At 45.1% G+C, this 17,799-nt stretch overlaps 1 protein-coding gene across 1 annotated transcript in view; it reads left to right on the forward strand.

Moving 5' to 3' along the window:
* Nucleotides 1-17,205, forward strand: part of NT5E (5'-nucleotidase ecto) — a 40,597-nt gene extending 23,392 nt beyond the window's left edge. The window contains exons 4-9 of the mRNA XM_072736803.1: nt 6,582-6,779; nt 7,932-8,086; nt 9,516-9,621; nt 10,497-10,646; nt 11,981-12,181; nt 15,166-17,205. Of these exons, the coding sequence (XP_072592904.1) occupies nt 6,582-6,779; nt 7,932-8,086; nt 9,516-9,621; nt 10,497-10,646; nt 11,981-12,181; nt 15,166-15,329 (974 nt within the window). The 3' untranslated portion in view covers nt 15,330-17,205. The remainder of the gene's footprint in view (nt 1-6,581; nt 6,780-7,931; nt 8,087-9,515; nt 9,622-10,496; nt 10,647-11,980; nt 12,182-15,165) is intronic.
* The last annotated feature ends 594 nt before the right edge of the window (nt 17,206-17,799 follow it).

Genomic DNA, 17,799 nt, shown 5'->3' on the forward strand with positions numbered 1-17,799 from the left:
CAATGCAATGGGTTAAAGAATTTTAACAGACTAGACAAAAATAGGTTAGGTACTTACATTACTCACAGGAATACGTACTGTTTCGTGGAAAGAGGTGTATGAAGCGATGAGAACAGCTCCAAGGACGTGGCACGCAGTATGTACCCATGTCAAGGACGGTGGCAGGCGCTGACAGTGATGTGCATTTCTTAGCGTGAGCAGTGTTGCAGTCAAACGTCTGAGAGCCACTGGAGTAGCTCCAGGGCAGCTAGACGGGCTGAGAGCTCCAGACCAGGGGCACGTCCCACTGGAGCAAGTCCTGGGGCAGCGCTGGGTAGACTCTGGTGTCGGGGTGGCTGTGCCACTGATGGGTGGTGGGATCCTGCCCGATTTCCTCATCTGCAGAAGCAGGATGGAAATACCCTATTATACAAGGTCCCTATGGGATCCCTGGGTGGCGCAGCGGTTTGGCGCCTGCCTTTGGCCCAGGGCGCGATCCTGGAGACCCGGGATCGAATCCCACGTCAGGCTCCCGGTGCATGGAGCCTGCTTCTCCCTCTGCCTGTATCTCTGCCTCTCTCTCTCTCTCTCTGTGACTATCATAAATAAATAAAAAAAAAATTAAAAAAAAATAAATAAAAAAAAATAAAATAAAAGGTCCCTATGACTTCATGTCGGTATTGGAGGGGTACAGGTGAGGTGCCCCAGGACAGGGCCTAGTACTTGAGCTGTGTGGATGCGGCCTGTGAAATGCCCTCCCCTGGAGCCTTTTCTTAGCTTTGCTCTGAGGCAGTGTCAGAAGCCCCAGGGCACACAGAGAGGGCTAGATGTGTGCCTCAGCCACCTCGTCCTGTGGAGTAGTGGCTTCAGACTGTATTGACTATGATGCAGAGTAAGAAAGGAGTAAGAAAGGCGTTGTGATTGAAGACCCAGCATGCGCGCACACACACCCCCACCAGCGCACACAGAAAACTTTCACAGAGAACCTAGAGTGCACCCTGCGTACTACTGTTTCATTTTTTTTTAAGTGTCAGTGACCACCCATTAAATTAATTTCCTCATATAGTAGTTGGCCCACATTTTTTAAAAACTCAGCTCTGAATGAAGCATGACCGAAACAGAGCATAAAGAGTCAAAGGAATCTTTGACTCCGTTCAATGCTAAAGTCATCCCCATGTTCCTCATGATTTGCCTTCACACCATCTTAACCACTGCCGGCTTCCAGCACCAATTGGTCTTCCATGGCCTTGGTGTGTGACCATCAATTAGTGCGCCCTGATGGGCCTGAAAAGGTTTGGTGAACATGCCTGACTTCCCACTAATGCTGTAGCCTGTCCTTTTGTCTCTGTCACTTTGTTCCAGCCAATGAAGTCCTACAAAACAGAATGTGCCTCTTGCCAAGTAGATAAATTTACTTAATGATGAATGACTGAATAAAAGAGAGATATGGGGATAAAAATTATGACTTGTTCATACATAAATCTTGAAGTAGATAATTACAGTCTCTGAAAAACTGCCCCTAGAGTCTTAGTCATTTATTTCACATTGCATGATTGCTTAGCAAGATTAAAGTTATTCTCATGAAACTATTCAGTGTTGATACCCACCATTTTGAGGGATGAACTTAACAATTAAAGGTAATTCCTGGACATGGGAGGGGATGAAGCATATTTGCCTGTTTAAATAAATTTTCACAGCCTTCAAAAAAAGCTCCTCTGAATTGTTTTTGGAATTAGCATAACTTAAGTGAGGTTAAATATGATTCGTGAATAAAAATATAGTTAAAATAGATTGCTTGGGAATCCCTGGGTGGCTCGGTGGTTTGGCACCTGCCTTTGGCCCAGGGCGTGATCCTGGAGACCCGGGATCGGGTCCTGCGTCAGGCTCCCTGCATGGAGCCTGCTTCTCCCTCTGCCTGTGTCTCTGCCTGTGTCTCTGCCTCTCTCTCTCTCTCTTTCTGTGTGTGTGTGTGTGTGTGTGTGTCTTTCATGAATGAATAAATAAAATCTTTAAAATAAATAGAATAGAATAGATTGCTTACTTTCCAGTTTGGGGAAATAAAACTGTTTTTGGTAGAACACCTTATAACTTACTTAGGTTACTGCAGTGAACTTCAATATACCTCTAACTTCTTTGAGGCTCCTACCTCCAGGCTCTACCACTCGGTCCCCTCCTTCTCACTGTCATCTAATGGTCTCTAAGCTACCCCCCCAGTGTCACTCAACTTCTGGCCTTCCTCGCTGCCCCAGCTCCTGCCTTCATCCTGGCAGAGTGTTCCATGTGGATGGCTGATCCCCTACCCAAGGTGCAGAGTCCCTTATCCTCTCAACACGTGACTGTCACCTCTATTCCATTTCAGCAACTTCACTTGTCAGGCCACAGGCTGAAACTGAGTTCTCATCTGGGATGGCTCCATTTCCAGAGCCCCGCTGTCCACCTCCTTTATCATAGGCTCCTGGCTTTACCTTAAAGCCTCTCACCCCTTATTCCCTAGAGACCTGGCTGTCAGGCTTAGCAAAACCTGTCTCCTGGGCTCCTCCCTCCATCCCAGGCCAGCAGGCTTCACCTCTCTCTCTTCATTAGTCTGGAAGTGTCCAGCAGGACTCTTGGCCATGTCCGTGGCTGAAGGCAAGTGCCCGGGACCGTTGAGTGAATATTAACAGCTCCTTTAAAAGTGAGATTTCTTTATTTGCTCAGTTTTTATTAAACACCTTATTTTCATTGCTTCTTCAAGTAGGCACACGTTTATTGAATATGAAATTTAAACTGTTTCATTTTTAGAACGTAAATGATTTATAAGGGCGACAGGATTTCCTTCTCGAAACAAATGGGGTCATATGTAATTATAGATAAGACAGCGGAGAAAGCTAACACTTGTTCCTTGTGCTGCAGCCAGAGGCCAGATGCCATGTGAAGGGTTGGCCCTGCCTCTGCTTCACCAGAATCAGCGAGCGGGGCGAGAGGCTTTGGTGTTGTTTGCAATCATTGTTCATCTCCATTAATTTTCGTTCTTGAAGTTTAGAGAAGCTTGCCTTTTAAGACAAGGAAGTGGTCTCAGTATTTACCACATCCACAGGACAGGGAAACCCTCTCCAATAAAGAACCATCTCTGGGCATCAGTGAGGACTGCTGACATGTGCTTTATTAAGTGAGCTGAGAGAACCAACCAGAGGAAACAGGTGTGGGCAGTGACTGTACTCCCGGTGCTGTGCCTCTTATTCCCATGACTTCTTCATTCCATAACTGGGAGCCTGTATCTCCCACTCCCTTCACATGTTTTTCCCAATCCCTTTCCCCACCTTCCCTCCAGCAACCCCCAGTGTTTTCTCTGTGTCTGTAAGTCTGATTCTGCTTTTTGTGTAATTGATTTGTTTTGTTTCTTCATTCCACATAAGACTGAAGTCATGTGGTTATTTGTCTTTCGCAGTCTGACTTACTTCACTTACTACAGTACCCTCGAGGTCCATCGCTGTTGCAAATAGCATGATCTCATCCGTTTTTATGGCTAATATTTCATTGTACGTATGTACCACGTAGGAAGTATGGAAATTCTCAAACCAGTTCCCACATACATTAAAATGGTAGCCAGGACTCCCCTGAAACATTCTCTAATTCATTCAGCCAACTGAAAACCATGTCAAAGGCCTGTTCCCTGGCACCTCTGTCACCACATGATCCACCGCCTTAGCCCCTTCTGGCTACTGGCAGGGCAGTGGTCCAGGCCTGTACTTGGAACTGTCACATTCCTGAGGAGCTGCTGTGACCAGGGCCCCCGGGCCGAGCCCTGGAAGTTCTGTCTGGCATTTGCACCGTGCTAGGAAGTGCCCCATTTACCAAGTCTAAATGTCAGCCCACAATCCCACGGTTTCTCCACGTTTGGTTCCCAGATTATTTATTTGCTAGACAGCTGGAATAATGTTCTGGTGAACAGTTTCTCTCCTGCCAGGATGACAAGTTGGGTTTCCAAAGACAGATGTGTGGCTTCGTGTAGAGGCCTAAGCATCTCTGGCTGAATGGGATGGTATGGAAAATATGAGGCCCCGGATTGCTTTCTCTGCCAGTGGTTTCTGAGGTTGCCAAGTTGAGGGGAGCAGAGAGCACTCCGCTGTGGCAGAGGCAGAGATTAGCCAAAATGGGCCAGCGGCTGCCTAAGCCACTGGGAAGCATCCTCCTTGTTCCTGATTAAGTCCTTTTAAGAAGCAGGCGACAAGTTTTATGTTCTAACAAAAGGAACATCGAGGCGTTTCAGAACCAGAGAACGTCCCCTGTCAGACTAGAGCTGGGGTTAGCAGCTCCTGTTTGTAGAGGGCATGCTCATGCGAGGAGGCATTTGACCCGTTCGCCAAAATCCTGTTACGTTCACCTTAGGTTTGGTTATGTCAGTGTGAGGTGCAATACTAAAGGCTAAAAAAGCCAGGCTTGCCCTTCTCTAGGATTTCCAGGAAACTGCCAGTCCATTCTGGACTGATTTAGTGCCTTTCCCCCCGGATGGGGTTTTCTCTGCCATCTTGTGGACATGTTGGGAACTGCAGCCCCCACTTGGCACCTGCGTGTCTGGGCTCGGGGAGGAACCCGCCTCTAACCTTCCCTCCGCAGCGGGTGAGGGGGCTGGTGCAGGCTCCAGGCTTGCCGGGATCAGAGCCAACACAGACCAGATGAGGATGAGGACAGTGGTGACCTTCCCTGCTGCCCTGCAGCGCGCGAGATCATCTAGAGCCGTTAGAGCCAACGTCTGCCAATCCTCTCCTGAGGCTTACACTGCGAATGGCCATGGGACAGGCCCTGCACTGGGTCTCAAGTCAGGGGCCTTAGTAAAAGTAAAGTTCCAAAACTTTGGGCTTTTTTTTTCCAGAGGGAGCAAGAAAATGGGAAATTAAGGTTGGCAATAGATGTTTTCTGCTTATGAGGGGCTGGTATTTGCTGCACTTCTGCTCTATGTTTCTTGAGGTGGAATGTGGGCACCGCTCTTGGCATAAGAGCAGGGAAGGAGCAGGTTTTTCATAATGTCCACCCCCATCTTGTCTTAGGTGAAAGGAGAAGCCTGGAAATAGCTTGGGGTGCAAGGTGCGGCCTCTGGGCTTGCATTCGATTTAGTAAGTGGCCTTTAGCAACCAGCTCTTGCAGGCTTTCTGAGACTAGCAATTGTAGGCTGTGTGGGGTAGTGGGGAGAACATCAGCTCGAGGGCCTCCCAGCCCCGCTTTTCCGTCTGGTCTCTTTCACATACCAGACACACCACACATAACACACATACCAGTGTGACCTTGGGCACACCGCCTATGACAATCCGTGTTCTCATCTGTAAAGTAAGGACAGTAATAGAAGCTGCCTCGTGGGATGCTTAGAAGATTAAATGAGATCTAGGGGCCAGCTCTCCTAACTGGTCCCTGTGAGCACGTGCCACAGTTTCCTGGGCCCTGTGTGACCTAATAGGAAGGACTGGTCAGGGGTGTTGGTCAAGGGTGTTGGGGGGTGATAGCAACAGTAGTGGGTCAAGGGTACCTGTTCTTGTAGTCTCTGATTCAAAGCAGCCAAACCAGGACCGTGTCTCCGCGGTGAGATGTGAACCGCAGTGACCTGCAGGAGCGTCGCAGTTACAGAACTGAAACCTGCCAAGTGATTAGAGGCCGGAGTCCCCGCCCTCATGCAAGCACGTGTCCGGGAGGCAGTAGCAGAGGGAGCCCTTCAGCCTCTGGAGGATGAGTCCGCTCCCAGGCTCTCCACGGGGATCCCTTTGAGACAGAAGTCAGCAGAACCTGGCCCATGTGGGGTCTGGCTGCGTGAGTCGTGTGCATGCTAGTTGGCCAGTCAATGTGGCTCTTAAAGGGTTGTGGATTTTGGCAGCAAAACCTAACAACAAGCTTTGCCACTTCTGTTCAGCTTCCATTAGGGATTCCAAGCTCTAGATCATGTGTCTAGGGTTTCTAGAGGTTGCCATCCCCTCCTAAGGGAGAGAAATTTATTTTCTTTTTTTAAAAAGATTTTTTTTTTTCATGAGAGACAGAGAGACAGGCAGAGACACAGGCAGAGTGAGAAGCAGGCTTCCCATGGGGAGCCTGATGAGCTGGGGATCATGCCCCAAACCAAAGGCAGACGCTCAACCACTGAGCCCCCCAGGCATCCCTACCTTTATTTTCTACTGTGTGCCAGGTACTATGCTAGGAACTTAGACATTTAATCCTCTCAAAAGCCCTGTGAAATAGGAATTGTTATTACAACTATTTTACAGGTGAGGAAACTGAAATGCAGGGAAGTGAGGTGGCTCGGCTAGTCTGCCTCAGCTCCTGGGAATGGAGCCCGGGTCGGGATGAAGGTAGGAGAGTCTATGCAGTATTGCATCTTTGTGTCCCCCGCTGCACGAGGCACAGGACTATGGACTTAAGAGCTTCAGAAATGCCTGCTGAGTTGAAAATGGAAGGATTCACCTGCCAAAGGGCCTTTGGAAACAGGGACAGCTGCCCAAGCACAGCCTTAAAAGACCAATGTAGGGCAGCAGCTAGCAAATCATCCATTCAGAATTCTTTGTCATCTGGCCAGTGGCCTGCTGGCCTACAGCCAGCCATGTACAGGGCTGACTTGATCAGCTTTGGCTCTTCTATTTTAGGAACTCCACCTTCCAAAGAGGTGCCTGCTGGGAAGTACCCATTTATAGTCACATCTGATGATGGGCGGAAGGTTCCTGTGGTCCAGGCCTATGCTTTTGGCAAATACCTAGGCTATTTGAAGGTTGAGTTTGATGAAAAAGGAAATGTCATCGCTTCACATGGAAACCCCATTCTTCTCAACAGCAGCATTCTCGAAGGTGCGTGAAACTCAGTGGAGGGTTCCACCAATCCAAAACTTAGATGGCTGGACTTCTGTTGTTAATGTTTCAGGACAAGACTCTAACACCTTAAAAGAATTGAGTTCTCTCCTAAATATGCCCTCTTCATGGTTAAGGAGATTGGAACACCAATCTCCCAAACGCCCTAAATCCCATTGGCTTCCCTAAGTCCTCTCAGCATCAGATACTGTGTCACTGCTTCTTGTGCCTTTTCAAGCTTCACTTGGGTTTGTTAGAGCCACTTTCAACTCCTCTCCAGAAGAGAGCTGCTCACTGAAGCAAAGGTTCACGCGAGGTAGAGCAGGGCTCCAACCCCAGCGCCATGACCAGGAGCAGCATGCCTATGACAAGTTGCCCAGTCTCGATGATTTTCAGTTTCTTTATTTGTCAGAGGATAATTTACTGCTTACCAAGATCTGATTAGGAAAGGATGGTCAGTGGGGTGCCTTGCAGAGCCTGTGGTCACAACACAGTCCTCTCGGTATCCAGAGGGAAAGGCCAGGACCACACAGACAGCAGAACCTCAGCAGGCCCTTTCTACCTACACTGGAGGCCTTTCATCATTGCCCCCACCACTCCACCCCTCCCCTGCCACCACTACTAATGCTATCCCAGGTGGGCCCACAGGTGCTCATTCAGGTGTGATGAGTTGATGTTAGGATATTCAGCGCATCTGGAGCACCTGGGTGGCTCAGTTGGTTAAGCATCTGACTCTTGGTTTTGGCTCATGATCCCACAGTCATGAGGCCGAGCTCCACATTGAGCCCTGAGTCGGGCTCTGCACTCAGTGGGGAGTCAGCTTGAGATTTTCTCCCTCCCTCTCCCCCACCACCCCACTCGAGGATGCATGCACTTGCACACGTATGCTCTCTCTCTCTTCCTAAAATAAATCTTCTTTTTAAAGAAAGGATCCTCAATGCATCCTTAAATTAAGATCCATTCCTGGTTTTATTACCAAGGAACAGAATTTTCTGAAGAAATTTCACAAACTAAAATGTAGACAAATTATAATAAAGAAATGTATAGTCACAACAGGTAAGCTAAATGATCTTTGATTCCTTCTCCAAAATTTAGGCCACTGTGAGCCTGCCTTAACTGCAGACTGACTTTTTTTTTTTTTCATACTTCTAGATCCAAGCATAAAAGCAGACATTAACAAATGGAGGATAAAATTAGATAATTATTCTACTCAGGAATTGGGGAAAACAGTTGTCTATCTGGATGGCTCCACTCAATCATGCCGCTTTAAGGAATGCAACATGGGCAACCTGATTTGTGATGCTATGGTGAGTGGTCCCCAGGAGTACAGGGCGTGTGCCTCAGGAGGGAAGAGTGAGGGGGGAAGGATTCAAGGGGCGATAACCTGGTAGTTACAGAATAGAGGGTTTTAAAAAATTAGTGCCCAAATAAAAGCTTGGGATGGATTCATAATGAGTACCTTGGGAAGGTGCCCGAATAGACCAGCTCACTCTCACTTCATTGCTTTATGAGAACCGAAGCCTTTATTGGAAGGTGTTCATTTTGGGTGTTACTTTCCTTTTTTAAGATGGTCTGAACACACAAAACTTCACTATGGAGATGCAGACCTAGTAGATAAAACACATCTGCGTGGGTCTAACCTGGCCAGAATGTCTCACTGACCTGTCCTCTTGGCTCCAGAGAACAAGGCCTTATGTCACTGGGAGAGCCTCCTTCACAAGCAGAGAATGACAACATGTAATTATAACTGTGGCTGAACACATCACCCATGAAAATACCCCTCTGTCTACCTGTCTGCAGACTGGCCGTGGCAGCTCCACAGGGGCCACACTGAGCCAGGGTTCGCAGATCAGACTCCGTGCTCCCACCAAAGCCTGCACCCAGTGGGCTGATTTTTTGTGCTTGGCAAGGTGCCTGGCATATGCACACTCAATAACTGACTGCTGAGTAAGTGACAGTGTTCACACTTTGGAAGGTAAGATCAGTGCCGGCTCCTCAGCATTGTGCAGTCCTGCAAAAGAAGTAGTTAAAGAGAAGCCAGTATGGGAATGTTTAGAGAAAGGTCTGGAAGGAAATAAGCTGTTAGCAGTGCTTACTTCTCTGTAAGAGACTGAGGCAACTATAAGAAAACGTTTGCTTTTGCACTATTTTTTTTTCAAAGCAGAATGTATTCATCTTATTTCTTGTAACTGAACATATGTTTTGTAAAAGAAAAGAACGAAATGACTCTGCAGTTTCAGGAGGCTGTCTCTGTGCCTCCAAGACTGCCAACTTGGGAATTGGCTGAGGACCTGGCATGGAGGCCAGGGATCCTGTGGACAGGAGGTGGGGAGTGGAAAGGCTTTTGGTCCCGCCTTCAGGAGCGAGTGCGGCGCCTGCAGGAGGCAGGGGGGCTGGGGGGAGGGCACCGCAGGCCGGTCTGCACGGAAGCCCTGTCCCCTGTCCCGACACAAGAGCCCGTTCTGCGGACGCCCACCGGCCTGTGAGTACAGGGGTCTTAGGAAAGGGGACTCAGACCTACTTGTTTCTAAGAGTCTGACATGGGACACGTGTCACAATTTCTTATTTTTGCTTCTCAGAACATAAAACTAGTTCTATTATACCTGAGAAATCTCTGGGAACACAGGAACAGGAAAGAAGCAGCTTTATTTCCTCAATGGAGCAAACCAAATTCCTGGAACTGATCTGAGGAAGAAAATCTAGAATAACTAATGTAAATTCGCGCTACTGTTGCAGATTAACAACAATATTAGACACTCGGATGAAGTGTCCTGGAACCATGTGTCCATGTGCATTTTAAATGGAGGTGCCATTCGGTCGCCCATTGACGAGCGGAACAACGGTAGGCTTCCCAGGCTCGGGGTCTTTAACTCCGCATGTTCTGTCTCTAACCCTGCCCGCGGGAGCCTCGACTCACTTCTGCCGTCAGCCATATACCACAGTGTCAGTCTCTTCGGTTTGAGGCCACTGCTGCTCAAGTCCGTGCCTAACCCGAAGGACACACACGGGCTTGTGTGTTCTCATATGTGGTCACACACAGAGGTAGCAGCTAGCGCTAATGGAACCCAGTCTTGATCTAAACTTCCAACTCACAAAGCCAAATACTAATTATTGCCGATTAATTCAAAATACTGACAGTCTCCTCCTTGATATCTGGAAAGAGAAAGGGGCAAATTGCCAGTCTCCTGTGCTGGAAAAAAACACCCTACTGGATTAAATTCTTTTAGTGCTTTTACAGACACCAGGATATCATATGGGAAAACAAACCAGTTAGATATTCCGGACACTCTTGCAGTCGTCCCTAATATGCTGTCAAAACCAGGCAGTCTCAGGTAAAGCCGCGAGTTCGTCTCATTATCAAACAGGGACAGGTGGCAGGGACACACTGCCTGTCTGGAGGAACTGAGCATTGCTTAACACCCACTGAAGATCCAGCTGTAAGCCGGAACTCCAGGGAAGAGCACCAGGGACCGATGGAGCCACAGCCATCTCTAAGCTCCTGCCATCATGCCCAGTGGTAGAGAGCATGTGCAGAGGCCTCTTGAATCCATTCCTCCCTAAGTGTTGGGAACCACTCATACAGCGGATGCTGTCCTAATAGCCTTCCCAGAGCCTCATGTCTCCCTCACTTCCATCAGTCCTAAAGGAAACTGGTTTCTTGGGGTAAGCTTATTCTCAAGCTGTTTTTCTTCTTTCCTCATCCACAACTACCCTCAGGCACAATTACCTGGGAGAACCTGGCTGCTGTACTGCCCTTTGGGGAAACCTTTGACCTGATCCAATTAAAAGGTTCCACGCTGAAGAAAGCCTTTGAGCACAGTGTACACCGCTATGGCCAGTCTACTGGAGAGTTCCTGCAAGTGGGCGGTAAGTCACCCTTCAAAAATGAGATGGGATCTCCTGTTGATTGGCTTAGTTCCCCAAACACCAGGACCTCCATGGTCAGATTTGTTTAAGTTTTCCCCCACCCGAAGTGAATGCATAGTCTTTCAATGGCTGTGGACTCCCAGGCCACTGAAAATAGGTCAGGGTCAAAGCCCTACGGCCTTGGCAATGAGCAATCTTTGCTACGTCTGATTTGGACATCACATGGACCCTCTGTAGGAGTTGGCCCTCCAAATTCTAAGCAGTTCAGCTGCCTTGAGGTCTAGTTTCTAGTAAAACCTCAGCTGTTTAGACATTCGGTATTCTTTGGTAAACATAAAAACAAAAAACAGCCTTTCTCAGTTGTATTCATAATTGCCTGGAACCATGCAGAGGTTCAAAGGAATGCAGTATCCAATCAGTTTCAACCAGGATGATTTCTGGGAGGGGCAGCCAGCTACATAGACACATTGGGATACCTGGTTCTGGTTCCACTGTGACCTGGGACAGGTCTTCAGCCTGTCTGAATGCAGAGAGAAAACCTGCCCTGCTCATCTCACAGATCAGTGAAAATAAAGGCTTCCCAAATTGTCAGGGACTTCTGAAACACTTTTGTCAATAATGATTTCCACAGTTCAAGGGGTTAATCTTTAAATCAATAACTTTATTAACTTTGACACTATATTTTGGCTTTTTTTTTTTTTTTAGGTGGTAGGCCTCACTTGATGGTGCGATTGCTTTGTCATGTCCTCCCTCTATAGAACCACCCTCCCACACATTCTTGGGGTTGCGGAGCTGCAGGTGGTGAAGGGGCCCTGCGTGCTCCCTTGGAATAACCCCCAAATTCTGCATTTTTCCAGGAGAGAGTTGGGAGGACAGCAAGATTTTGATGCCCCAGCACAGTGCTGGGTAGTTACATGTTCTGTTCAAGTTGTCCAATCCCAAATCATTACCATTCAGTAGTTTTCAAAATTATAACAAATGTTCTGCACCTCTCCTCTATTTCTCATTTTCCAAAGCCATTGACCAAATTGCTGATCAGTTCATTGAGGATTGTAAAAAGGTGTGGTTTCTCCCTGCATTGTTACCACTTGCCATTCTGAGCTAGAGCCAATTTTCCTCCCAGTGGTTCTCCCACCTCCCAGAACCCAAGGATAAACCTAACAAAATTTTACAGTGTCATCTCAACTCCGTTGCTGAATCTTCACTCAAGCTCACACTCCATGAAAACCAAGCCCAATGCCTCAATTCCAGATTTTGGCCAAAATATCTTTCTTGGAAATCTCTTTCTTAGATCTCTTGGATCCAGTGAAAACACAGACTCCTCTCTTTTCTAGGAATTCACGTGGTATATGATCTTTCCCGAAAACCTGGGGACAGAGTGGTCAAAATAGATGTTCTTTGTACCCAGTGTCGAGTACCCAGTTACGAGCCTCTCAGAATGGATAAGGTATATAAAGTAGTCCTCCCTAGCTTCCTTGCCAATGGTGGAGATGGATTCCAGATGATAAAAGATGAAGCATTAAGACATGACTCTGGTAAGCATAAGTGTCTCTTCCTCTATTTACTCCAGAAGTACTCAACAATAGAACTGGTCCAAAGAGGGGAGCTACTCAGAACCAGATCCTGTCCCTGTGTTGCTGACTCCCTCCACGGCAGCACGGCACCGGGGAAGATGTGCCCTGCCCCTCCCTAGCACACATATCCACCCATCCAAGTCCAAATGTTTTAAAACTCTTTCAAGTACAACTAAACAGCTACGCAGATTGTGAAATGTAAATGAGTTTTGCACTTACAGGAAAACTTCATCTCTAGAACTTTAGATTGGATCTGGACAATTCTGTAACCTTTCTTGAAGCTTTTAGTGTAAATAGGTCAGGTAGGAGTGGGATAAGTTCACCTCCCCTCTTCAGCATAGTGGGTTTGGTGGAGCAAATTAAAGGAACAATCCTACTTGGCCTGAGTCTATTTTTGGCAGCATTTAGGGTCATTTTACCCCAGCCTCACCTTTTTTTTTTTTTTTTGAAGATTTTATTTATTTATTCATGAGAGACAGAGAGAGCCAGAGACATAGGCAGAGTAAAGAAGCAGGCTCCTTGCAGGGAGCCTGATGCGTGACTTGATCCCTGGACCCCAGAATCTCGCCCTGAGCTGAAGGCAGACCCTCAATCGCTAAGCCATCCAGGTGTCTCCCAGCCTCACTTTTAAAACTCACTTCTAAGGATCACTTCATGTGGAAGTCCAATGATGGAAGATACCTGGGAGATTTGAGTCCCCCAGAGGCCCTGAGGATGCCACCAGCACAGGTGAAAGGGGGGGGGGGCGCGGAGAGAGAACGAGAGAAAAAGAAAGGGAGAAAGAAAGCACTTCACATGCAAAAGGCCGCTGATAGGATAGACTACCCCTGCCTCTTCTCCAGGGCAGAAGCCAGTGTACTCACAAGACCCACACACAGCTTCTCTACATTTCCAGAAAGGAGCTCAGCTAGATTCCTCCTCAGCTTACTGTGGTGGGCCTGCTGTATTAACTGCTTGTTCTGAGGAGGGTGGAGAGTGGAGCCAGGGCAAAGGAAGCAGCCCTTTCCATGATAGAAGATGGAAGGACAAGCTTAAGGTGTCCTCTTCACGATGAGATGAGCACTGGGTATTATACTATATGTTGGCAAACTGAATTGAAATAAAATAGTAAAAAAATGAATAAAATAAAATGTGTCCTCTTGAGTCCCACAGGAGACGAAACTGGTGGCTCTGCATCAACCAAGCCCAGACTGATAGGTGTGAAGAGAAGTAGCTCACAGAGGAGGCTGAAGAAGCCTGGGCCCTAAGGGTTCTCAACCCTCGATATACATCAGAATCACTTGAGAAACATTTTAAATTAAATACCAATACCTTAGTCCTTTTAAGAGATTCTGATTTAATTGGGTTGGGGCAAAAGTCTCTTCCAGTGATTCTAATGCTGGGGTGAGAACGACAGCAAAGAGTTCCTTTTTAAGTTAGTGATAAACTTTTTTATTGAGGTGTAACTGACATAACATTAGTTTCAGAAGTACAACATGATTCAGTATATGTATATATTGTGAAGTGATCATCACAATGTCTAGTTAACATCATACAGTTAGAAAATTTTTCTGCGATGGGGACTTTTAAATCTGGTCTCATACACAGCAACTTTCAAATATGCAATATAATATTAACTCTAGTCGCCAACCTGTACATTATATCCCTATGACATATTTGTACTGGAACCCTGGACTTTTGATCCCCTTCACCCATTTTGCCGACCCCACCACCACCACTTCTGGCAACCACCAGTCTCTATCTATAAACTTGGTTTTGTTGCTAATTCCTCATGTAAGAAAGATTATATGGTATTCTCTTTCTCTGACTTACTTCCCTTAGCATAATGCCCTCAAGGTCCATCCATGTTATTCCAAAGGACAAGATTTCTTTTTATCCCATCATGCGTGCATACATCTGTGTGTGTATCGGATTTTCTTTATCCATTCATCCACCAATGGACACTTTCCCCCCACATCTTGACTATTGTAAATAAGGCTGCAATAAACATGGGGGGTGCATATTTCTTTTTGAATTAGTGTTGTTGTTTTCCTCAAATACTCAGAAGTGGAATTGCTGGATCATACAGTGATTCTATTTTTGATTTTTTGAGGAACTTTCATACTGTTTCCCATAGTGGCTGCCTCAATTTACATTCCCACCAACAGTGCACAAAGGTTCCTTTTTCCACGTCCTTGCCAACACTTGCTATTTCTTGTCTTTTTGATAATAGCCATTCTAACTAGTGGGGTGATACTGTGGTTTTGATGTGCATTTCTCTGATGATGAGTGATGCTGAGCACCTTTTCATGTGTCTGTTGGCCATCTGTATATTGTCCTGAAAAATGTCATTCGGATCCTCTGCCCATTTTTTAATCAGATTTTATCTTTGTTTTTGAGTTGTAGTTCTTTATATATTTTGGGTATTAACGCCTCATCAGATATATGATTTACCAAATGGTATTATTAAAATTTTATCAGGTCCCTCTGAGTTTGTTGTAGTTACAGTATAGGCAATTGCTATTTAATCAGGTCTCCTCTCTTTTGGAAACGAGGACTCCATTGTCAATTATGTGAAAATGATTTCTGACCAGGCAAGCAGAAGGAAGCCACTCATGTCTCGATTAATTGTTCTCGACCAGTTTCCTAATGCCCTTGTTTTGGAGTGGTTCAAAAGCAAAAGGTCACAACCGTTTTCTTGAGTCATCTCAGAGTTTACTGAGTTATCTAGTTATCTAGTAGTGAACAATGGGCACAGCTGACATCTAGGCCATGAAACACAGTCAGATTCTTTGTACCTTTGATTACCACTTTTCTTGTCTTTTGTGACATTTTATCCCTGCTTATGAAAGAAGTATCTTCCCTCTTATAATTACAGAGGACTTCAGAGAAATACATTGGTTTTCCCCCCCTTCTTATTAAGTGATACTTACTCTGTAATTAAAATAATGTATGTATTTTTCTAGGTGACCAAGATATCAACGTGGTTTCTGGATACATCTTAAAATTGAAAGTAATTTATCCAGCAGTTGAAGGTCGGATCAAGTTTTCTGCAGGAAGTCGTTGTCATGGAAGTTTCTCTCTAATATTTCTTTTATTTTTGGCAGTGATCATTGTTTTATACCAATAGCCAAAAATTCTTGCCTTTAATACTTGGAACTGCATTTTTTTTTTCCAAGTGAGATTCAAGTCTGCCTTTTAGGAACTGGCTTGGTGATGGCACAGACCATCTTTGTAAGCCCTTAGAAACTGAGCTTAGAGGACTATAAATGAAGACATTGACATCATCACACAGGATCAGCAAGTTAGTGAAAACACAGGAAAAAAATGAAAATGAGCCCTTTGATGGGAAGGCCAACCATCTTTAGTTTACATATGCAAATTTTAATAAAATTTTATTAACAGTTTTAAACCACAGAAATCATTTTTCTCCTTTATGTTCATTTTAATCCATCAAACACCTATGTTTACATAGAACTTTATCATTTACAAGGAAGTTTTAAGCACATTATCTTACTTGATGCCTATAACTTTCTTTGGTGGCAAGACAAGTGTTGTTTTTCCCATGTGACAGATGGGAAACTGAAGCTCAGAAGAAGCAGACACGTTCAAGGCCATAGAGCTGAAAGTGATCGGTCTAAGACTTGCAACCAGGTTTTCTGACCTCAAGTCCAGCACTTTCAACTACGTCCAGTTGCTTTTCGGAATGATACTTAATGGCTTCCTCTCTTCATAACAATGGCATCAAGCTCCTGAATGACAAGTATCTGCTTTATTTCAGGTCTCTATTTTTTTCCTTTTTAGATCCTGTTGTTATAGTAAGTTTAATGGACTAACACAGTGTAGCATTCTCTCTTGTACCACCCATGCACCTTTAATGAGTCAGGGAACAAACAGTGCAGCAGATGATGGGAAAGGCAAGAGGCTGCAAAAAATAGTCCAGGGTCCAAGAGAAAGGTAAGGGAAGAACAGGACACTCAGGATGTATTTACATTATAGAAGAAAAAGAGCTAAAGGGCATTTAGATTTGTTAAAGAGAGATCCACTTACGGAGTAGCAGCATAGTACCTGACACATGGTATTAGCTGTTAATAATTTTATGGGAATCAATTTTGCCTCTGTGCTCTTTCCTTCTCATGTCAAGGTATCATAAGAGAACCTTCTAAGACAAGGTGTAATTCTAAACCTGCACCTGTCCCTCCGTAGCAAGATGCCAGGAATGCACTTACTGTAGTCACACTACATACATACATACCCTCCCACCCCCTACCCCCCCCCCCCCCACCCAAGGTATGGAAAATCCAGACGGGAGACAAGAGACAAGGATTAGTTTTTTTTAAAAAGTAGTATACGTAAGAAATTTGAAGTAAGATCTGCTTGCAAATCTGGACACTCTAAGTCATTCTCAAATATAGATATGAGAACTCCTGCCTAGGAGTAAGCCCCTCTGAGTGCAAGTTCAAGAAACACCCAGACCGATGAAATGATTTATGCCCAAAAGTACAAATACTTGCTTAAGGTGCTTGTGAGACTATGCGAGCCTGCTCAGCATTGCATAAATGATTCAGTGAGAAAGGAGCCTTCACCTTCAAAAATGGTGAGCAAATGGCAGTAGAGGTTTGGAGAGACAGTGTTTGTTTCTTAATTTTAAAAATATTAAGTACATTTGATACAAAAATGCACTTTTAAACTCTGTAACATCTTTTAAAAGGCTATTGCAGTAAAATAATGCTCTCAGTTATATGCATATACAGATTAGCTATAAATAAATGTCAGCAAGATGGTAAGAGGAAAATTAGAGAAACTTGCATTTGGAGCCTATTTTTTATGCTTGGCCAGGAAAAAAGAATAAATCCTATTGGAGCACAAATTTTTAAAGAACATTTTTTGTAAGTTTTCTAAATATATGTGCTTGTATTTTGCAGTGGTTTAAGAAATGACCTCAGACACTTTGCAATTACAGATTCAATCGTGCAATTCAATTGTACAATAAAGCTAAAGATATATTCCTTGTCTTTGGTAGTTATTTCTTCTCAAGCAAACACTATAACCCAAGATGATACAATTGAAGGAAAATATTGACAGGTTATCACAAGTATCACTTCCCTTGATCATAAGTCCCTTGCCATCTGATAACCCTCCCTATCCCCTTTCACAAAAAAAAAAAAAAAAAAATGAGAAGAAAAATACATGCAATTTTTAGGTAAGAACACAGTAAATAAAGGATATTTTAAGTAATAGAATCTAATGTAGAAACTGTTTTGAGGCCTATAGTTGTTTACTAAAAGATCAAGTTAGACAATATTTAGTATTTTATCTGAACTCGTACATCTAAGATTCTTCAATAAACCAATAAACCAATTGGTATCCGTTCAATTGAATACATTGTATCTACCTCCAGCAGTTTGCAACAAAGTAAGCTGGGTTTCTTAGAACAGAATTGAGACTGCCAGGAGTCCATTAGAAAAAGTTGCTCCCTCAAGAAATATGCAGTCCTATGAATATATGGCTGAGCTTGTCAAAATTAGGAAATCGGGCAGCCTTGGTGGCGCAGCGGTTTAGCGCCGCCTGCAGCCCAGGGTGTGATCCGGGATCGAGTC

Source organism: Vulpes vulpes, chromosome 1, assembly GCF_048418805.1.
Source record: "Vulpes vulpes isolate BD-2025 chromosome 1, VulVul3, whole genome shotgun sequence".
Taxonomy (NCBI): domain Eukaryota; kingdom Metazoa; phylum Chordata; class Mammalia; order Carnivora; family Canidae; genus Vulpes; species Vulpes vulpes.